Source organism: Cannabis sativa, chromosome 1, assembly GCF_029168945.1.
Source record: "Cannabis sativa cultivar Pink pepper isolate KNU-18-1 chromosome 1, ASM2916894v1, whole genome shotgun sequence".
Classification (NCBI taxonomy): domain Eukaryota; kingdom Viridiplantae; phylum Streptophyta; class Magnoliopsida; order Rosales; family Cannabaceae; genus Cannabis; species Cannabis sativa.
The window spans coordinates 29,538,393-29,561,947 of NC_083601.1; the positions used below are offsets into that span (position 1 = coordinate 29,538,393).

At 32.3% G+C, this 23,555-nt stretch overlaps 1 protein-coding gene across 2 annotated transcripts; it reads right to left on the reverse strand.

Moving 5' to 3' along the window:
* Positions 1 to 15,203: 15,203 nt before the first annotated feature.
* LOC115705108 (F-box/FBD/LRR-repeat protein At2g26030) lies at positions 15,204 to 17,070 on the reverse strand. 2 transcript variants are annotated; one of them, XM_061107353.1, is made up of 3 exons: positions 17,009 to 17,070; positions 15,612 to 16,873; positions 15,204 to 15,462 (listed from the first exon to the last, which is right to left on the reverse strand). In XM_061107353.1, the coding sequence occupies exons 2-3, from the start codon at positions 16,869 to 16,871 to the stop codon at positions 15,286 to 15,288; spliced, it is 1,437 nt and encodes a 478-aa protein (XP_060963336.1). In that variant the 5' UTR covers positions 16,872 to 16,873; positions 17,009 to 17,070; the 3' UTR covers positions 15,204 to 15,285. The 2 variants fall into 2 exon arrangements, with proteins under 2 accessions (XP_060963336.1, XP_030488209.2); XM_030632349.2 differs by lacking the exon at positions 17,009 to 17,070 and having other exon boundaries at positions 15,612 to 16,986.
* Between the last annotated feature and the right edge of the window lie 6,485 nt (positions 17,071 to 23,555).

Sequence of the window (23,555 nt, forward strand, 5' to 3'; positions counted from 1 at the left end):
TAAATTATCAAAGAAAACAAATAAAAGACCACCATGACCACCATTCCTAGGGTTATGGTAAGTAATTACAGTATTACAATTTAAAATATGTCCTTTTCATTAATAGATAATGTTTCTAAAGTGGGTGAAATCCACCTTAAAGAATATATTAATTCTGATTCTTTCGTTGGCTTCTCCTTCGTAATAACTTTGAGATGCTTCCAGGTCATCAAAGAAGAACGACAAATTCTTTTGAAATTTTCTGATAAAATGAGAACCTGTATATAAATTTAAGAGAACAAAATAAATATATAAACCACCTATACTTGGATTAGTATAAACTTGATATAAAATCCATAATCAAATGAGTGAAATAATGAAGGGGAAAAAAAGAAGAAGGCATGTAATGAACATACCATATTTGATGAAATATGCAAGGTTACAATATTCCAAGAACAATTGAGACTCTATAGAAAATTCATCATCCTAGTAAACCAATTTGCATCATATTTCTTAGGTCGGTCAAGAATTACAAGTTCTCCATTCAACAAATCAGATGACTCCACTACTATGGTTAAACTTATATTGCCTTTATAACAGAAGGATGTTAATTTTGGAGCTAAAACTGTAACGTTTACCATTCTATAATCCGTTTCAGAATAATAACCACAATTCTCCAAATCTAAACTTCTCAACTGTTGATTTGAGATTTTGATGTTCTCCAACGTCAACTCATCGCAGTCCAAAGTCAAATTCTCAAGGTGTGGAAAGTATGAAATAAGATCTTCTAATGACGATGGGTCTTCAAAATTGTACTCAGCTAAAACTATTGAGAGATTTTTGATTGCCTTGCATGCAGAAAGATTTGAGTTTTCAAAGATAAATCCATTTAGTATCAAAGACTCAAGATTTATAGCTTCAATCTGAATAGGTTCTATGTTTGCACGATATCCAAGTTGTATGAACTTGAGGCTTGTACTTTGTAAACGGAGCTGGTGAACTAAGTTTAACACCATCAATTTCTCGAGAGAAGGGCAACCCAACACAAACTTAAACATCCCGTCATTCTGTTTAAAACCAACACGGTCCAATAACAAAGTTTTCAATGCTGGAAGTCTAATTGAATAAGAAGTATCCAAATCCGACCCTTCCAACTCCAAAATAGTCAAATACAGTAGAACCTCTATCCAAGAATACATTTGGGACCAAATAAATTATATTCTAATTGAGAGGTTATAACTCAATAGAGTTACACTAGAAAAAACAAAATTAAAAAACTAAAAAATATCAATGTAATAATAATAACAATAAATAATCATTAATACTATATTATATTAATTTTATTTTAGAGTAAATATAATATTCATACATGTATTATAATTTGAAATAAAATTATTAATTTTACATAAATAAATTTACAAAATATATGTATATATTTTATTAAGATGTAATTATTCTTATATAGAGCTATACTTTGTTAATACGTGACTTAGAAAATGTATAACTAATTACAATTTAGAGATTATTCTTATTTATAACTGGCCCAAATTGGGACTTGATTTTTTTTTATAACAAATTAGAGATTATTCTTGAATAGAGTATTCCTAAATAGATGTTCTACTGTATCTTGCATTAACTACTGACATAGATAAGCAATAATCCAACAACTGAAGACGTATTTCCTTGATTTTATTCTGAACTCCAAAAGCTAACCATTTATCTACGCAGCTATAAAAGTCGCTTGTTTCAAAATCATCTATCATAAACTTAAAACTTGTTATGCTAGAATCCGAGATAAAATACATACCTCTCTTGCGTTGTTCCAAACAATTGTCAACAAACTTACAAAACTTTTCTGGCCAATCGCCTTCATTAGTAAAATGGCAATCGCTGTCGCTGGGGAGTGAATACTACATGAGTTTCCAACGTTTTGAAAGAAAGCAAGTCCGAACCGCATCTGGGGTGGGCAGAAATGAGAGGATAAGTATGATGAGTGTATTAGGAAGTTTCGAGATTCTGTCCTCATCAGCCATTGATGTAGTTTTAACTCTTTTTTCAGCCATAAGTAAAACACAAACGCCCTAACGGATCTCGGGCTGTAACAAGAAAGAAAGAAAAAAAAAACCTAAGAGGGCTCATTAATTCACATGCTCTAACCCCTACAGCTAGAGGTTTAACATAAATTTTTAATGCAATTATGAAAAAAAAATTAGCCAGATCCGTTAATCCTTACTTGTAGCTGCAGAAATCTAGTTGCCGTTTGGTAACACTTTTTTAATCAGTTTTCTGTTTTTAAAATTGAAAAAGTGAAAATATTTTTCAAAAACATGTTCTATAAAACTGTTTTTACTTTTCAATTTTTTAATTGAGAATTAATATTTTTTTTTTAAAAAAAATCACTTTAAATATCTTTTTAAAGAGTTTTTTTTTTTCTTAATCAATATCTTGGACTTCGATCATGACCCGGACCCAAATCCCCCTACGGTCCTGGCGTTGAACCTGGCCTCTGACTTGAACCCAAATCCGACCCCGGATCTAGACCCGACGTAAATAGAATCAAAAAATGAACTTTACAGAACACACTTTTATTTTCTGTTTTTAAAATTGAAAAACAAAAGTAGTTACAGAACGCATTTTTATTTTTCAAAAGCAAAATTTTTAAAAACAGAAAATAAAAGTGTGTTCTGTAAAGTTCATTTTGTGTTTAAGGCTAATTGAGGAGGGTCTCTTACGAAGGGGTGGATTAAAATCTGCAAATGAGAGAGAGAGAGAGAGAGAGAGAGAGAGAGAGAGAGAGAGAGAGAGAGAGAGAGAGAGAGAGAGAGAGAGAGAGAGAGAGAGAGAGAGAGAGAGAGAGAGAGAGAGAGAGAGAGAGAGAGAGAGAGAGAGAGAGAGAGTATAAGTACACTTGAGGAAGAAGAAGAAAATGTGAAGCTCAGTCCCGAGAAAAATATAGACGACATGAAGCGACGCGTGCTACCATGAGAACCCCACAGTTATATTATATTTTTCAGAAGATTTTTTTTTTTTAATTTTTTTAGAAAAAATACTTCTTATTATAAATTAAACTGCTAAATCATTTATAATAACAGAGTAAATAGATAGAGGAAAATATTCCATCCAATAACAAGCTTCATCCAACCTTAAAGCATATCTAGCTAAACTATGAGCGACCACATTAGCCGTACGCTTGACATGCATAATTGATACACCCGGTTGAAAGAAAAGAAGACAAGAAATATCTATAATAAGATCGTAATAAGCAGCAATACAAACAGATCAGCCATATAAAGCATTTGTAATCATAGAACATCTGTTTCAATATGACCAATTTGGAATTCCAATTGTGAAGCCCATACCTAAATGTGGAAAAGTGTCTTTGCCTTCATTTCATGTGAAGCAAAATTACTAATTAAAGGCATGGAGAGGGCAGCAAAGACCTGACCTTCGCTATTTCGTACAACAGCACCTACCCCAATTCTATTGCTAGTTGAGTCCACGGCTACATCCACATTCATTTTTAATTCGCCATAGTTAGGTGGCAACCAAAGATATGTACGATAGGGGTTGTTGTGGAAGACTGAGGTGCTGAATTTTGTTGTGGCTGATACTTAGATTGAGCAGATCGGTAATTGGACATATAGTTATTAGGAAAAGATGCTAATTGTGCAGCTGGTTTGGCTTTTTGACCATGTACAAAACGATTCCTTTCAGACCAAATACACCATAAGGTGCAACTGCAAATTATAAACTTCATTTCGCTGACGAAATGTAATGTTGTAAGGTGAGTTAAATAATCACCTTTGTGCATCATTGGAGCAGTGTTCCAGTCGAAATGATGGTTTGTTGCACGCCATACTGCTCGAGCATATTTGCAACCAAAGAGTGCGTGACCAATTGAATCCCAAGCTTGACGACAAAGCGAACAAGTGGAGTCAGTAATGATGTTTCTGCGCACCAGCAATGTTGCAACTGGAATAGCATCATGAAACACTCGCCAAGCAAAAATTTTAATCTTTTGGGGCAGCTGTAACTTCCAGAAGTATTTCCACCAGGCCGTGGATGGAGTTGATGTGGAGAAGAGGTCTATTTCTTCAAGTGATGCAGCAAAATGAAGATTTTTTTTTCATTTATACATAGTATTTTTTTTTTGTATTTATATGAAAATACAAGAAGAAGCTAACAGATTTAAATTGTAATCCAAATTCACATACCTATTTATATAGTAACTACTCAAGTTAAAAAATAATATATGAAGTGATTTTTTTTTTTTTTGCATTTTTCTTCTTCTTTAGTAAATATTCACAAATTAATTTACAATTTTCCTTTTCATCTAAACATTACTGAACATGTTGTATAATTATTGAAAAAATAATTTTCTAGATTGTAATTATACAACTAAAATTGTGAGTAATATTTAGTGACAGGAGTAGGACTATGTTAATTAAAATTTTATTAATGGGGCAGCATGTAGTTTAGACTTTAGAGATAGAGACCATCCAAATGACTTTAGATATGGAGATATTCAATCTTTACTGAGAGTGAAAGTGAAACCAATTCTAAAAGAGAACACAAAACATCAATGTTTCTTAAGCACTGAAAGACTAGTCGCATTGCCTAAAACCAGTTCAGCCATGAAAAACATGCCTTAATTAATTCGATTGACATTTAATAACCACATTATCTTTTATGCTTTGCCTTCATGTTCTGTCTATTGACTTTTCTGTTAATTCTGAGCCTTCATTAAGTACTTGATTTCAAATGCTGATATAATAGAGTCATTAGCTCATATTGAAACAAAGCTTCTCTCTTCCTCAAAATAAACTCCTCCACACAATAAAGGCTTCTTGGCTACCAAAATGATTTAATGTAGAAAGAGTAAGCACTGACCACTCTAATCACCAAGCCACAGTAGTTTCAAATCATTAGCAAGCAAAGCTTGATTGAAGTTTCAGGTTCCCTAAAACTCAGCAAACTATAGATTCACCACCTTTACAGACATGCCATAGTCTCTAAAACCAGTGTAAAGTTTTTTTTTGGCAAGTTAGTTGACAAAATAATTTTTCCATTTATGGTAAGATTGTTGTGCATTCATATTCGATTTCTTACCTTATAAATTCGGATTGTAGTTGCCCTTTTCCTTGTTTGGAAAGTTACACTTTCAGCTGAACTTTCCTTTGTTGAAATCTTCTCAAAAGAGAAGGAATTCTCTTTTGGAAAGTTGTCTTTTTTAGGGAAACTTTGATTATTGCCTTTTCCTTATTAATTTCGATTGTATCTTAATACAATCAGAATATCTAATCTGTTTTTGGCAGGAATCAAGCATTGATAGAAGATCGGACCCGATTTTAGTAAGTTTCCCGTTTCTGGTCAGATCTGTTGCGTCAGCATCCGAATCTGATGTAGCAGATCGTGTTTTCTTAGGAAAGTTTTTGTACAGCTGCTAATTCGAACTTGTGGTTGCCTCTTTGGTTTCTATGTTCTATAAATAGAGCCTAGAGAGCAACCATTCAAATTGCCTCTTCCATTATTCATTTTTTGCATTTATCTTTTGAGAGAAGAGAGTCTTTCTTTGTTTTGTGAGAGCCTAGTTGTTCATCTAGGTTCTAGTTGTTCTATTTCTGTTCTTACTCTATCCTAGAGGTTGTGAAGAACTACTTGACTGGACAAGAGATTGGTCTTCGGGAGAAGACTTGATAAAGCCTTACTTCGGGAGGAAGTAAGCACTTGGTCTTCGGGAGAAGACTTGTTGAAGCCTTACTTCGGGAGGAAGTAAGCACTTGGTCTTCGGGAGAAGACTTGTTGAAGCCTTACTTCGGGAGGAAGTAAGCACTCACACTTCAAAGACGAAGGGAGTTCGGGCTTGAAGGTGTTTCAAGAAGTCAGATTCATAAAGTGGATTACAAAGGATTGCGACAATTCTTTAGAGGGAGTCTAAACTTGTTTAAGTTAATTGTCTTTGTAATTTTGATACTTTATTAATTGATTTCATTCTCTGGGCGTGGCCCCGTGGACTAGGAGTGTTTGTGAGAACACTGATACCACGTATAAATCTCTTGTGTCAAGTTATTTATTTTTCTGAAAATATTTATATTCTGTCTGTTCAGTTTTGCTGTAAACGCTTACAGTTTTTATATTTTCTTATATACAACTGACATTTGCAAAAACACGGTTTTTCATTTGGTATCAGAGCGGGACACTAAACTCTTAGTGTGGTCCTATAACGTTTTTGTGTTAAAATGTCATTTTTTGCAGAAGGAAGTTCTATTTCTAGACCACCATTGCTTAATGACTCTAACTATCCTTATTGGAAAGTTAGAATGAGAGCCTTCATCAAATCTCAAGATGAGAAAGCTTGGAGAATGGTTCTTTGAGGTTGGTCTCTTCCAATTGAGACAGATTCTTCAGGTAATACTACTATAAAATCTGAACTGGAATGGTCTATTGAAGATGATAAACTTTCTGCCTACAATAGCCAAGCCTTGCATGCTATCTTTAATGGTGTAGGTGAGGGTTACATTAAACTTATATCATCTTGTGTTTCTGCTAAGGAAGCTTGGGAGATCCTTCAAACTCAGTTTGAAGGAACTTCTGATGTGAAAAGATCTAGATTTATCATGCTTCAAACTAAATTTGATGAGCTTAGAATGTCTGATAATGAAACTTTAACTGAATTTTATGAAAAATTATCTGACATTGCTAATGAATATTTTGCTCTTGGAGAAAAGCTTGATGATTCTGTTCTTGTGAGAAAAATTGTTAGAGTACTTCCGTAAAAGGTTTCGATACTAAACTTTTGGCAATGGAGGAAGCTAAAGATTTTAGCACTATGAAGGTGGAAGAATTGATGGGTTCCTTACGTACTTTTGAATTAAATCAACAGATTAAACAAAAGGACAAACCCAAATCCATTGCTGATAAAGGTAAAAGTATTGCTTTGAAAGCTGCTGATATTGAAAATTCTGATAGTGAATGTGATGATGAGATTGCTTTATTAACTAAGAATTTTCAGAAATATATGAAAAAGATGGGAAATAAAAAGAATATTTCGAAAGGTTCAAAAGGTAATACTTTTATTAAACCATCTGTTTCTAACAAAAAGGGAATTCAGTGCAGGGAATGTGAAGGTTTTGGGCATATTCAAGCTGAGTGTGCAAACACTTTGAAAAAGAATAAGAAAAGTTTCAATGTCACTTGGAGTGATGATGAAACCGAAAGTGATGAAGATAATTCTGAAAATGTTGCTCTAACCTCTGTTAAGTCTAATGTGTTGTGTGATTCACAGGTGAAAGCTAGATTGGTATGTCTGAATAATACCACCGAACAAGAGGAATCAGATTCAGATGAGTCTGAAATCTGTGAAGAGTCTCTTGCTGAATCATACAAAGTCATGTATGAAAAATGGATTCAGGTTGCTTCTGAAAATAGAGAGTTGAATAAATTGAATAAAAAATTGTCTCATCAGATTGAAATGTGTGATTTGAAAATAAAAGAGTATGAGACAAGTTTTTGTGATAAAAATGAAAAAATCACTCTCTTAAAGAAGGAACTTGAAAATTTTAAGAAAAATGTTCAAATGCTTAACCCTGGATCTTCTATTTTTGAAAAACCTCAGAATGCAGGTCAAAGAGGGTTCGCAGGCCTTGGTTCAAGTGGAATGGAAAGTTCTGGAGTCACGAAGTTTGTAAAATCTAGTGTTCCAACGAATCACTTTGAGGCTACAAAGTTTGCTGTAACAATTTCACAGCCTGTTACAGCAAGAGCAGTTTCTGATGCTGCAAAATCTCTAGTATTATCGAAAAGAGTAAGATCTCAGGTAAAAAGATTTGTTCCCACTTGTCATTTTTGTGGTAGAAAAGGACATATCAGACCTAAATGTTTCACGTTGAAAAATCTGTTTAAAACAAATTATTTTGATAATTTGGAAAAATCTCAAAAGAAACATAAAGGTTTGAAACAAATATGGGTGAAAAAGAATTGTCTAGTGGTTTTTCGATAAAGCTCGCATCTCAAATGTGGTATTTTGACGGTGGTTGCTCTAGACATATGACGGTGACAAGGACTTTTTGACTAACATTCGGCCTATGCAATGTGGAGAAGTCACTTTTGGTAATGGCCTATCCGGAAAAGTTGTTGGTATGGGAACTCTAAATTTTGAAGGGTTACTTTGAAAAATGTGATGTTAGTTGAAGGACTGAGGGCTAATTTACTTAGCATCAGTCAAATTTGTGATCAAGGGTTTACTGTTTCTTTTGATAGTGATCATTGTTATGTTCTGAATGATGACAATGAATGTATCTTGCAAGGATTTCAATCCAATGATAACTGTTACACTCTAACCCCTGTGTTTACTTGTCATTCAGCTATCAACAACACCACAGATCTGTGGCATGCCAAGCTTAGGCATATTAATTTTAAAAACCTGAAAAAATTGTCAAATGCAGGTATTGTTCGAGGACTTCCCAAGCTTGGTAAGGAAAGTGAAGGTAAGTGTGAACCGTGTCAACTTGGGAAGCAATTAAAAATCACTCACAAGCCTGTGTCTGATATCAATACCTCAAAAGTATTGGAATTGCTTCACATGGATCTTATGGGTCCAATCCAAGTTGAAAGTTTGAATGGTAAACGATATATCTTTGTGTGTGTTGATGATTTCTCTCGTTTTACTTGGGTAGATTTCTTAAGAGAAAAATCTGACACTTTTGATGCCTTTAAAACTCTTTGTCTGAGATTAAGAGTTGAGAAAGGTTGTAATATTGGGAAAATTGTTCGAATTCGAAGTGATCATGGTAAGGAGTTTGAAAATTTTGTGTATGATGATTTTTGCAAGTCTACAGGTATAACTCATGAATTTTCAGCTCCCAAAACTCCTCAACAAAATGGAGTTGTTGAGAGGAAGAATCGAACATTGCAGGAAATGGCAAGAGTGATGTTAAATAGCAAGAAGTTGACAAAGCGCTTATGGGCTGAAACTATTAACACAGCTTGCTACATAATAAACAGAGTGTTTATTCGTCCAGGTACCTCAAAAACATCTTATGAAATCTGGAAAGGTAAGCGCCCCAATGTAAGTCATTTTCATGTTTTTGGATGTGCGTGTTATGTCTATAGAGATCGTGAGCATATTGGTAAATTTGATGCTAAAAGTGATGTTGGTGTGTTTATTGGATATTCCTTAAACAATAGAGCTTATCGTGTTTATAACATGAGAACTCAAACTGTTTTGGAATCAGCTAATGTGGTTGTTGATGATTTTAGAGATTTTTCAGAGTTTTCCACAGAAGCCAAGATAGATAGTCTCATGGATGCTCCTCCAGAAGCAGCAAAAGCAGATCCTGATGCAGCAGAACCCATTTCTGATGCTGCAAATGACGAATCTGCTACTGCAATTGAAACTGGAGAACCAGAATCGTCTATCTTGACTCATCCAAACATCATCACTGATTCTATTCAGAAAGAACCAAGCACCAGAGTCAAATTGAATCATCCAAAAGATCTCATTCTTGGAAATCCTGAAGAAAGCATGGTAACTCGCAGAAGGTATGTTAATTTAATCAGCTTTCTTTGTTTTGTTTCTCAATATGAACCGAAAAATGTGAAGGAAGCCATGACCTTTGAGGAATGGCTCAATGCAATGCAAGAGGAACTCAACCAATTTGTTCGCAACAAGGTATGGATTTTGGTCCGAAGACCAAAAGGTATAAATGTAATTGGAACAAAGTGGTTATTTAAAAATAAAAGTGATGAGTTCGGTACAATTGTGAGAAACAAGGCTCGTTTGGTGGCACAAGGGTACACACAGGTAGAAGGTATTGATTTTGATGAAACTTTTGCTCCTGTTGCAAGATTAGAATCAATTCGTTTACTTTTGTGTATTGCTTGTATTTTGAATATTAAATTGTTTCAAATGGATGTGAAATCTGCCTTCCTAAATGGTATTTTGAATGAGGAAGTTTATGTTGAGCAACCAAAAGGATTCGAAGATCCTCAATTTCCAGACCATGTATACAAGCTTGAAAAAGCTTTGTATGGTCTGAAACAAGCTCCTCGAGCTTGGTATGAAAGGTTGACTCAATTTTTACTTTCTCATGGCTATCACAGAGGTAGTGTGGATAAAACTCTTTTCATCAAGCATATAAAATCTGATTTTATCATTGCTCAAATTTATGTTGATGATATAGTTTTTGGTTTTACATCTAACCATGAAGTGCAGGTATTTGTTGATCAAATGAAAAGTGAATTTGAAATGAGCATGGTTGGTGAGCTTAATTTCTTCTTGGGTCTTCAAGTGAGACAAATGGAAGGAGGTACATTTGTATCTCAAAGTAAGTATGCAAAGAACCTTGTCAAGAAATTTGGCCTTGAATCGGCTAAGCAGGTAAGCACTCCAATGAGCACCACACTGAAATTAACAAAAGATGAGAATGGTGTAAAGGTAGACACTACACTCTATCGTAGCATGATTGGAAGTCTTTTGTATTTAACTGCTAGTCGTCCTGATATCTGTTACAGTGTGGGAGTGTGTGCTAGATATCAAAGTAATCCTATGGAATCTCATGTATCAGCTGTAAAAAGGATTATTAGATATGTTAATAGCACTCCTGATTATGGAATTTGGTACTCGAAAGATACTAATTCAAATCTTGCTTGTTTTAGTGATGCAGATTGGGCAGGAAATGCTGATGATCGAAAGAGCACAAGTGGAGGGTGTTTCTTTCTTGGGAATAATCTAGTATCTTGGCATAGCAAGAAACAGAATTCCATCTCCTTGTCTACTGCCGAAGCTGAGTACATAGCTGCTGGCAGTTGTTGTACTCAACTATTGTGGTTGAAACAAATGTTGATTGATTATGGGTTTGAATTGGGTGTTTTGACTATTTTTTGTGATAATACTAGTGCCATAAATATTTCCAAAAATCATGTTCAACATTCTAGAACAAAGCACATTGATATAAGACACCACTTTATCAGGGAACTTGTTGAAAATAAATCATTGCAATTAGAATATGTTGATACTGAAAAACAATTAGCTGATATTTTCACAAAGGCCCTAGATGCAAGTCGCTTTGACTCCCTCAGAAAATCTTTGGGAGTTTGCATTGTTTAATTTTATCATGTTCATAATTTTTGTACAATAGTGTTATGTGATTCATCTCTAGCTCTTAATCTCCTATCATTGTATTTTGACAAATCATGTTTATGCTTTTGGATTATAATTAGTTAGGATCTCAGTCTGATCATACTTTGTGATGTTGTGTTAAAAGGTTCATGTTACTCTTTATTTGTGTCTAGGATTAAATAATGTACTTATACAGAGTTGAGCAATTTTTGTTTCAGTCTTGTCAGGCCCCTTGCTGGATTAGAGCTACCCATACTGAGGTGTGAAAGCCATCTGTTGAGTAAGCTGGAACATTGTAATTAGCAACTATGATGAGGATGCACTACCATAGAAAAGGGCTACCTTCAGTATGGTGTGAAAGCATCCAGTTGCGGGATCAAATTGAAAAAGGCGAAAATGAAAAATCTTGCCAAGGACAATGATCCTATTTTCACTGCACACACTTATGTCTGACAAGTGTGTTCAAATTTGTAAGTCTCCTCTATTAAAATTAAATTGATAATCCTGGTTCACAATTTTTAGTAACATGCATATCTTTTTCCTCAACATCAATTAAGTATGATTTGTCCCTGAGATACTGATTAGTTATTTTCTTTAAAAGCATAACATGTATTGTATTTTGTCAATTTTCAATGATATTTGATTTTTTTGCTTGATTCGAATCACATATATCTATTGTACACATTGTATTTTATTTTCGGTTTTAATTTTTAAAAAAAATATATATATATAAAAAAAAATTAAAATAATAAAAAAGAGGAAGGCGAGTGACTTGCTTCATGGGTTAAGGAAGCCTTGTGCCTAAATGGTAAGTATCAACATTCATTCTTCTTTGATTTATTTTTAATATGTTTCCATTTAAAGATTGATCTTTTATATGGTAATGTGTCTTTAATCTTGAAAGATTGACTTATTTTTGGAAATATTGTTGGTAATTCTAGTTTCCTTTTATTTATTTTTTTTTAAAAAAAAGGGGAAAGAAGTTGCAAGGAGTGGGCAGTTTCCTTTTGTAATCGTGGGCTGGTGGTTTCTCAAATATGTTGAAATTGGTTTCCTTTTTGCTAAACTCTCCCATGTTTATTTCAACCAATTTTTGTCATTCACTCTCACCACCTACCCGATTCTATTTCTTTGTCTCTCTTGCTTGTTTGCTGTTCATTGTCTCTTTCAGATCAAAATGGTGAGAACAAAGAACCTAGGGCATCCCAAAAAGGAAAATGGTGGAATCTAAACAAGCCCCCTCAAATGCTCTTCTTGCTGCTCCAATCGTCTTGCTGCCATGGAGGAGGTTCAGCAAGAGATGTCCAAGCAGTTGTCCTCATTGATCAAGCTTTATGGGGCATAAGTTTTCTTTCTTTTTGTTTTTGTTGGACATATTTCTATATTTTCATTTCTTTTTGTCTTTGGCCCTTATAGATAAACAAAAAGGGGGAGTAATTGTATACTCAACTGTCTAGGGGGAGTTGAGGTTTGTGTTTGTGTTTGTGTTTGTGTTCATCTTTGGTCAAAGTTAGCTGTTTATTTTGGTTTAATGTTGTGCTTCTCAGGGGGAGTTTTTATGTTTATTTTGCTAACTTTGTTTTGTAGGTGTTTGTTAATTAATAATATTTTGATTATCTAAAGTGCCAAAGGGGGAGATTGTTAGGTCCTTTTTTGGCAATTTAGTTGTCAAAATATTTCTTAATTAATGTGCATTTTATTGAGCATTCAATTTGTTTTTATCAACTCTAGACCCTTTTTCCAGGGGGAGTTGTGTTTGGTACCTGTGAACTATTTGGTTTAAAAGTTAGCATGTTTCTTTAGTTATTGTTGGTTTTCGATTGTGTTACTCAGGGGGAGTAGTTATTTGTTATGGCTAACTTTATCTTGCAGGTACTTTGTGTTAAAAATTATTTTGTTCATCTAAAGTGCCAAAGGGGGAGATTGTAAAGTCTTTTTTTGGCAAGTTAGTTGACAAAATAATTTTTCCATTTATGGTAAGATTGTTGTGCATTCATATTCGATTTCTTACCTTATAAATTCGGATTGTAGTTGCCCTTTTCCTTGTTTGGAAAGTTACACTTTCAGCTGAACTTTCCTTTGTTGAAATCTTCTCAAAAGAGAAGGAATTCTCTTTTGGAAAGTTGTCTTTTTTAGGGAAACTTTGATTATTGCCTTTTCCTTATTAATTTCGATTGTATCTTAATACAATCAGAATATCTAATCTGTTTTTGGCAGGAATCAAGCATTGATAGAAGATCGGACCCGATTTTAGTAAGTTTCCCGTTTCTGGTCAGATCTGCTGCGTCAGCATCCGAATCTGATGTAGCAGATCGTGTTTTCTTAGGAAAGTTTTTGTACAGCTGCTAATTCGAACTTGTGGTTGCCTCTTTGGTTTCTATGTTCTATAAATAGAGCCTAGAGAGCAACCATTCAAATTACCTCTTCCATTATTCATTTTTTGCATTTATCTTTTGAGAGAAGAGAGTCTTTCTTTGTTTTGTGAGAGCCTAGTTGTTCATCTAGGTTCTAGTTGTTCTATTTCTGTTCTTACTCTATCCTAGAGGTTGTGAAGAACTACTTGACTGAACAAGAGATTGGTCTTCGGGAGAAGACTTGATAAAGCCTTACTTCGGGAGGAAGTAAGCACTTGGTCTTCGGGAGAAGACTTGTTGAAGCCTTACTTCGGGAGGAAGTAAGCACTTGGTCTTCGGGAGAAGACTTGTTGAAGCCTTACTTCGGGAGGAAGTAAGCACTCACACTTCAAAGACGAAGGGAGTTCGGGCTTGAAGGTGTTTCAAGAAGTCAGATTCATAAAGTGGATTACAAAGGATTGCGACAATTCTTTAGAGGGAGTCTAAACTTGTTTAAGTCAATTGTCTTTGTAATTTTGATACTTTATTAATTGATTTCATTCTCTGGGCGTGGCCCCGTGGACTAGGAGTGTTCGTGAGAACACTGATACCACGTATAAATCTCTTGTGTCAAGTTATTTATTTTTCTGCAAATATTTTATATTCTCGTCCGTTCCGTTTTTTTGTATAGAATTACTTTTCGCTCGTCGTAAACGCTTACAGTTTTTATATTTTCTTATATACAACTGACATTTACAAAAACACGGTTTTTCATACGTGTTAGGTTAACATTAAATAATTCTTATCTTCCCTGCTTTGTAAGAGGAAAGGTATTTTGATAACTGCTATTTTGTTAGAAAGAAAAAAGAAGTTGAATTTTTAGTAAAAAAATATGTTATTATAAATTAAGAAGAGATCATTTCAAATAACAGAGTAGCTAGAGAGGTGTGAAGGGGTATTCTCTAACTAAAAACAATCTCATCCACCCCTAATATAATCTTAGCCAAATTGTGAGCAGTCATGTTGGTTGTAAGTTTGACATGAGAAACAGTTACATTAAAAAAAAAAAGGATAAAAGACTAAAAACAATTACATTAGGATCAAATAATATGAGAATATTTTAAGATAGTTTTAACATAATAGTGGAATATATTATAGAAGTCATCTATTCCCAGTCTTCACTTTAATTTTTATTAGAAATGTTAAATATGTACTAGAATCTTGCAACTTTGAGAACTCTAATTTTTTTTTTTAGCAAAAGTACTTATATGATTAAACTATTCGAAGTAACATCACAGTTTTACTTTTTAAGGGAGTGGTGATGGACTGTCAACAACTTCTATCTATTTTAAACAATATTTCTTTGTTTTTCATTAAATGATCTACTAATATAACTGCGAACAACTTTGTTAGAGCGTCATATTCTTTTCCAGATCGAGTTTTCAGTGAAAATGATGTTCCTACTAAATTACAGTCTTGCAACTTACTTCACTTTTCAGTCACAGTAAAATTCGAACATGGTTCCATCTGTCCATATTCTTCTTAAATCAAAATGAATATAGATAGAATAGAAACATATAATTTATTAAATAAAAATAAAACAACTAGTAAACAAAACACAAAATCATGAATTCAGTAAAATTTGTAAATTTGTAAAAATTGAGAGAAGATAGAAAGATATAACCATAATTTTAATAATGCAAGAAAAGGTAAAATATCACATTCTTTTGCTAAGTGAACAAACTCATTCATACCAAGTTGGTTAAATATAATCTCAAAAGGACAAAAGTAGCAACATTAGCAGACAAAACAAATAAAAGATGAATTATTCATGCTCATAGTCATCAGTTACAACTAAAGTATGACATTTTCATTAATAGATAATGTTTCTAAGGAGGGTGAGATCCACATCAGAGCATCTTTCAGGTCTGACTCTTTTTGTGGCTTATCATCAGTAATAATTTTGAGATGCTTCCAATTAAGTAAAGGAGAACGATATAATCTTTTGAGATCTTCTGACAAGATGAGATCCTTCATGTGTATTTAGATTTAAGAAAACAAATAAACATATTAATTTATGTTATATCAACTCATATAACTCATAATACGAACTTGAAATAAAGACACACAATAAAACAAGAGAAGTAATGTAATAGAGAAGACTAAGTAAACAAACATACCTTATCTGAGTGCACATGCAGCGTCACAGTATTCCAAGAGCAATTGAGATTTAGAAGAAAAATCATCATACTATTAAACCAATTTGAGTCATAGTTCTCGTGTGGATCAAAAATCACAAATTTTCCATTCAATAAATTAGATGACTCCGTTGCTATGCTAAAGTTGATATTACCTTCGTAATAAAATGATTCCAATTTTGGAGCTGATTCAATAATAATACTCATTCCATGATTGTATGACTCATATTTAGAACCCTCATTCTTCAAATTGAAACTCTTCAATTGTTGATTAGAGATTTTTATGAGCAAGCGGTGCTTCAATTTCAGTCTATAGCAATCCTTCAAAGTCAAATTCTCAAGAACCGGAAGGTTGGAAATAATATAATTTAATGAGGATGTGTCTTCAATGCAATCATCATCATAAAAAGTTAGTGTGAGGTTCCTAATTGCCTTGCATACAGAAGAATATGAGTTTTGAATGTTAAAAAATCCTCTTATATCCAAAGACTCAAGATTTGTGGCTTCAACTTGAACAGGTACAATATCAAAAGATGCATTAAAGAAATTTTCAATTTTTAGGAACTTGAGGGTTGAACTTTCTAAACGAAGCTTATCAATAGACTTGATACTAACACAAGTAAGTATCTGCAATTTCTCAAGCGAAGGGCAGCCAATCAAAATCTTTGATAACCCATCACCATGAAAGAAACAAAATTTCAATGACAAAGTTTTCAACGCAGGAAGGCTAATTGAATAGGCAGCATTCAAATCTAACCTTTCCAACTCCAAAACAGTCAAATATTTTGCATTGAAAACTGTTTCAGTTAACCAGTAATTGTTTTCACCCTCAGAATAAGAGTTCAAGCAAACATGTATCTCCTTGACTTTATTCTTAACTGCAAAGTCTAACCATTTATCTAGGAACACAGACTTGGTTGTTTGATAGCAATATTTCATGTCAAGCTTAAAACTTGTTATGACTGAAGGGATGTTATAATACATACCTCTCTTTCTGTGTTTCAAATAATCATTCACGAATTTGTAGAGGTTCTGTGGTGATACATAATCAATATCAGAGAAAGAGAGTGTGGGTACTGAATGCCATATGAGTTTCCAACGATTTGAAATAAGGCACGTCCGAACAGCATCGTCTGTGGGAAGAAACGATAGGATGTGAGTGATGAGTGCATCGGGTAGCATCGAAATTCTGTCCTCACCAATTGATGATGATGTCGTTTCAGCCTCACCATATAAAGCCATAGCTGAAAAGAGCAATAGGAATTAATGAAAAAAGTAAACAAGTAATTTGCTTCGATTGCTCAATTTTCGAGGTTCTACAGTGTATAAAGAGAAAAACAAAGAAATAGAATTGAGAAATTGATTTTGGTCATGCTTACCTTATATAAGTAGTTTTCTATTTGATGGGATTAGCAATAGTGGTTATAAGGTGAGAGTGAATATGACTGGGTTTTACCTAGATTTTTTTTAAAAAAATAATTAGCAGTCCTTAAACTTTTCACTTTTCTGTTTAAGAATTAATATACATATTTTTTTTAATAATTAGTATGTTTCTGTTAAACTTTTCACTTTTCTGTTAAAGTATCTTTCAGTTAAGAATTAATATTTTTAATTTTAAATATTAATACAAAATTTTATTCTCTTTTATTGAAAAAAATTAATTTTAAAATTTATAATATTTTATTTAATTAAATCAAAAGAAATTTATTTATATTTATGAATCCATAAAGAAAAATAATTAAAATAATAAATTATTTTTAAAAAAATAAACTCAAGCTTGTTCGGTTGTTCTTATAAAATTTAGATTTTACAAAAATTAAAATTTTATTATATATATTATTTTTATATCTAAATAATTTTTTTATAATAAATAAATAATTTTTTAAATCACTTAATTAGTTTTAAAATTTTAGTTTCGTCTTTAATTTTTTTAATTATTCAAAATGACTTTTTTTTAGGGAAAAAAACAAAAAAATACAAAAAAGGAAAAAAAATTACAAAAATACTTTGGGCCGGCCCATTAAACATTTATACAGTCCACATACAAATATTTACAAAAATACCACATGCACTAAGCCTTCAGCTGTACAGAGCGAACCATGAAGATGAAAATACGCGCTCGTTTCAAAACCGCAAAGCAACCAAAATGAAACCAAAACGAGAAAAATACAACTATTAATTCTGGCAAAATCAACTGGAAAAGAATACCTGCAATGATCTAAACTGAAAATGACGAAAAAAAATTCAGAAAAACTGTGAAGAAACTGAAATTACACATTTGTTTTCTGTTTTATTCGATCAAAACAACTCCCCCTAATATCGAAATCCAGATTTATGAAATGTAGATCTGTAATAAACAGATCTGGACCTCCCACCAAATTCAAAACAATGTATGATGTGAAAATTTTTAAAAAAACCTCATGAATAATACATCTACGTTATATACAGTTACATTTTGATTTATTTTTTGTTTTGGTTGCCTTATAGTTGCATTATCGTTTTATGATAGTTTATATATTATGCAAGAATTTAATTTGATGAGGACTAAGAAATAGTAGTTATACATAGTAAGTTTTGTGCAAATAGTTGCATATTAATTTTATAGTGAAATAACATATGCAAGTAGCAAAACTATAATAAAACTACAAAACAACTGTATGCAAGTGCAAATAGTTGCCTTATAGTTGCATTATCGTTTTATGATAGTTTATATATTATGCAAGAATTTAATTTGATGGGGACTAAGAAATAGTAGTTATACATAGTAAGTTTTGTGCAAATAGTTGCATATTAATTTTATAGTGAAATAACATATGCAAGTAGCAAAACTATAATAAAACTACAAAACAACTTTATACAAACTAAAATACAGGAAAAACTCTTTGAACATCAACATCCATGATAAATCTCATTGTTACCCATTGATGATATAAAAATGGACAGGAAACAACTAGATAAAAAACATATTAAAAAAAATACATACAGAAGGTGTAAAATTTCAAATATGGGAGAAAACCAAAAAGAAACCGAAAACAAACCTCGGTTCGAACATCAGCACCAACATTATCTTTTTTCCGAGAAACGTTGACAATGAAATCTCTGCACACTATTCTCTAATATTGTTGCACGTGAATGTTGTATATCATCAGTTTTTTCAATAGCAATGCTATATATGTTCATCACTCTTTCAATAGTGATTTTTATTGACTTAATTAGACACACTAACATGCGCGTTTTTAATTTGTACAAATAATATTAGACTGATTTTGAGATATTTCAAAAATAAAATCTTAGAATCGTGGTGCTGTTGGTATTGGTATACCTAATTTCCTAATATCTACTATATATGTTGACAATAATATCATTGTGTACGTCTCAAAAATCTTCACTACGTGTGCATATCATATATGTATATATATAGTTCTCCCTTGATTGATAGAAGTCAATCCTAGACCTAAGCAACAATATATAAGAAACTAGCTTTACAATTAAAAATTAAAATAAAAAGAAAAGAAGAATTGTTATGGAAAAAAAATTAAAAATTAAAAACTGAAAATAAAATTAAAAATAAAAAATTAAAAACTGAAATAAAATTAAAAATAAAAAATTAAAAACTGAAATAAAATTAAAAATAAAAAGAAAAGAAGAATTGTTATGGAAAAAAAATTAAAAATTAAAAACTGAAAATAAAATTAAAAATAAAAAATTAAAAACTGAAATAAAATAAAAAATTAAAAATTAAAAACTGAAATAAAATTAAAAATAAAAAGAAAAGAATAAAAAAAGAGAGTGAAATGATGGATTGATTGATAGAAAATGAAAAAAGAGATGGAAGAGAGTAGGATTTGATTGATGATTGATGAAATGATGACTAAGTGGTATTTGTGTAATAAAACCAACTTTGTAAGTAAAAATGTAGACATAGGCGTGTATGAGTAATTGTGTAATAAATTGTGTAAAATGGATTTTTCATGTAAAAATTTCTTTTTTTTAAGATCTAAATTAATTTTTTAATTTACTAAAAAAATATCCAATCTTTCTTATTTTTATTATTAAGGGGTACAGTTTGATAGTTGTCAAAATTCAGGGGAGCAAAGTTGTTAATTAACGAAGATACGTCAACATTTAAATAAAATAATGGGACCAAATCTAACAGAATGACTAAGGTGTCGTTTGGTAATACGTTTTTAGTCAGTTTTTTGTTTTTAAAATTGAAAAAGTGAAATTATTTTTTAAAAACATGTTCTATAAAACTGTTTTTACTTTTCAATTTTTCAATTGAGAATCAAAATTTTAAAAACAAAAAAAATCACTTTCAATATTTTTTTGAACAGTTTTTTTTTCTTAATCAATATCTTGGACTTCGATCATGATCCGAACCCAAATCCCCCAACGGTCCTGGCGTTGAACCAAGCCTCTGACTTGAACCCAAATCCGACCCCGGACCTAGACCCGACGTAAATAAAATCAAAAAATGAAAATGAATATGAACTTTACAGAACACACTTTTGTTTTCTGTTTTTAAAATTGAAAAACAAAAGTGGTTACAGAACGCATTTTTGTTTTTCAAAAGCAAAATTTTTAAAAACAAAAATTTTACTTTCATTTTGTGATTAAAAAATTAGAAAACAAAAGTGTTACCAAACGACACCTAAATTTTTGCATTTAACAAAAAGACTAAAATTACTAATTAACAAAAATACGTCAAGTAGTTTAGAGGCCATGCAAATGATTTAGATATGGAGAAGCTTAAACCTTTACAGAAAATTAAGTGAATTAAAGTAGAAAACAAAACATGAAATTGTGGCTTTAAGCTGACGGATTCACCACTTTGAAATTGAAAGAGATGCCATTGCCTAAAAAACTAGTTCAGCCATGATAAACATGATGTATTAGCTCATATTGAATACAAATAAACATTATAAAATTTATGCATCCTGACCTAGGGTTTTAGTTTTCGGGTCCGTCTTATTGCAAATGGATCAAAGTTTGTACTTAAGCATGAATTAGACATGTCACGAACATATTTGATGCATCAAAATCAGATTCGTAGCACTTTTAGTTTTGAGCACTCGTAGCACTAGGTGTTCTAGGCACCTAGCGCCCAGGTTAACATACTATCAACCTGAGGCCTTTCCAACCACCATACTTGAAGAGCTATCCTGAGCATTTTCTTCGTCCTCAGCCAAAATGAGGAAATAAGTGCTTTTGATGGAGAAACAGAGTCACATAGAGGCCAAAATGGGGACCCAATGCCCAGGTTGACACCTGGTGCTCGACCCAGCGCCCAGGTTAACATTTTGTCAACCTGGGCCATTTCCAAGGAATTTTTTTAGAAGTCTTCCAGCCATATTCTCCGTTTTCGTCAAGGATTAAGATATTAGGGAATCAAATGGAGTCATCTGGTGGCCAAAAATTGGAACTAGCGCCCAAGTTGACACCTGGCACTCGAGTCAGCACCCAAGTTGACATTTTATTAACCTGGGCTATTTTCAGACATTTTTTCAAAAAAGTGTTCCAAGCATTTTTTCCGTCATTAGGAATAACGAATACACAAGTAAACTCAAGGAGAAAACAAGAATCCTGAAGGGCCAAAAACTGAGCCCATCGCCAAGGTTGACATGGTGTTAGGCCCAACGCCCAAGTTGAAAATCAACCTAGTGCATTGGTTTCTGTCACTCAGATACAAATTTCGCTCCAAAAATTCTCTCCGACATGGTCTAAAATAGGGTAGGAGACTTTGTCCTTGATTTTAAAGACCTTGGAAGCATTAAAATGACATCTCGAAAGCTCTTAAAAGAGCACCCAACGCCCAGATTAACGTATGACCTGGTGCCGCTGGATTCTGCTTATTTGATTCTGATTCCGTCTCGAGCATTTGTCTAGTTTTTTACAGCAAACGAGAGATATGAACTCAGACAAGTCAAATTCAAAATTTCATAATTTCACTTTTTTTGACAAAGTGACTTAGTCGCAAACCGAGCAGTTTTGAGTCTCCTAATTCCGTGAAATAACAACATCTCTGAGAATTAGTGACGACTTCACCAAAATAAAAAAAATTGACTAAACGATATCAAAATATCACTTAGGCATCAAAAAATACATCTCCAGCACGTTTTCCCATTCACTCATTGTTCAGGTTGGCATCAAATGTCAACATGGGCGCTGGATGTCAACCAGGGGCTGGTATAAGAGTAGCCTTCAGTAAAATGACCATAACTCAGTTAATAATGATCTAATTGACGCGATTCAACTTGTGTTTTGAAACTATTTTAATGCTCTATCAAGTTATGTCTTACATCTCAATCGTAATTTTGAAGATATCTAGTCCAAATTTTATCCTAAGAAAGTTACGAATTTCAACTACAACTTACTCGAAAAAGGTCTCACGGGCGCGATTCAAGCTTCGATAATTGACAACCAACCTCGAAATCAATTTCACCATTAAATCATCATCAACGGTCAAAAACTGTTGAATGTATTCACATTTTCTTAAATATATTTTTATTATTTTAATGAAACTTCCTTGCCTATAAAATGAGAGCTCACCTCATTTTTCACATTCAGATTTTAGAATATCTCTCTGTAGAAATTAGAGCTTTCTCACTTAGTCAATTCTCTTGTAATTTTTGTGAGAAATAAATTCTCGAAGTAGACGTTGTTCTATTACTATCGCGATATGGGAAGTGAACTAATTTTGTATACTCTACTCATCTTTTATTTCATCTCGTCAATCTAGTGTGCGAGTATTGATCACTTTTTAGCGTCAACAAGTAAAGAGGATAATAACTTTCATTTTGTGTTTTGTTTTATTAAAATAAAATTAGAAAGATGAAGAGGAAGAGGAAGTTAATTAATAAAATTGTAGTATGTGATATATTTATTTTCTTTCTCTTAAATCATTTCAAAGGTGGATCTTTTTTAGGATTTAAAGGGAGAAGTCTTCTCTTTTTTTTTTCCTCTACCTAACAATTGATTCCACCTCCCCCTTTTATTCTATACCTCCACCCCTCTTAATCCATCCATCTCTCCTCTCTACCGAACATAGTGTAAGATACCAAAAAAAAACTCAAATATTAAAATGGCGTTTGGCTTCATAATTTAAAAATTATTTTCTGTTTTTTAAAATTGAAAACAGTTTTTTAAAAACTAATTGAGGTTGTTAAACAAAAATTTTTTAAAATAGTTTTTTAAAAATTGAGTTTTAAAAAATTAGAAAACAGATTACATCACAATGTTGTTTTCAATTTTCAATAATATTTTTTTTGTCTAACATATTATGTTTTATATTTTTTCTCACATACTCGGATCCTAGACCTGGAACCATATTCGGGTTCATTTCATGGTATGATGTTAAAATATTAATTTTTTTAGTCAAAAAAATCTAAAAATAGTGTTAAAAAATTTGTGTCAAACAACATTGAATTTTTAAAATGACAAAAAACTATTTTCTATTTTAATTTTTTGAAAAAACAATTTTAAAAACTGAAAAATAAAAACATAGCCAAAATCTAAGGCTTTGATTAGGCAATTTAGCTTTCTAGTCCAACAGTTTTATTCCTTGATAAGTTAATATTTGTAGCTTAAAATTATTTATGAAAAAAAACCTATAGTGACAAATAAAAGTTTAGTTGTCTCCTTTTTAAGAGAAGCAAAGTTTATTGAGAAAAGATTAGCTACAAATATAATCTATACAGTTTTTATAGAAATTAAACATGCAGCAAAATCTCCCATATCATTAGTGACACAAACATAATTAGTTTCATAATGAACTTTGTTTCGTATTTTAATTTATAAATATGGATGAACTGTTCCTACCTACTTAAAAGATCACTTAAGCCACTTCAAGAAGTAGAGCGACTGTTAAAAGACTAAAGACACAAAACCTTCGAACCAAGAAAGAAGAGAGTACACACAGCAAGTATA

What these genes read in the sequence shown, in the direction of transcription:
- LOC115705108 (XM_061107353.1), bottom strand. Translation starts at nt 16,871, where the DNA reads ATGGCTTTATATGGTGAGGCTGAAACGACATCATCATCAATTGGTGAG. An exon ending in TGCATGTGCACTCAGATAAG is followed by an intron (nt 15,463 to 15,611) that starts GTATGTTTGTTT and finishes ATACACATGAAG; the next exon opens with GATCTCATCTTGTCAGAAGA.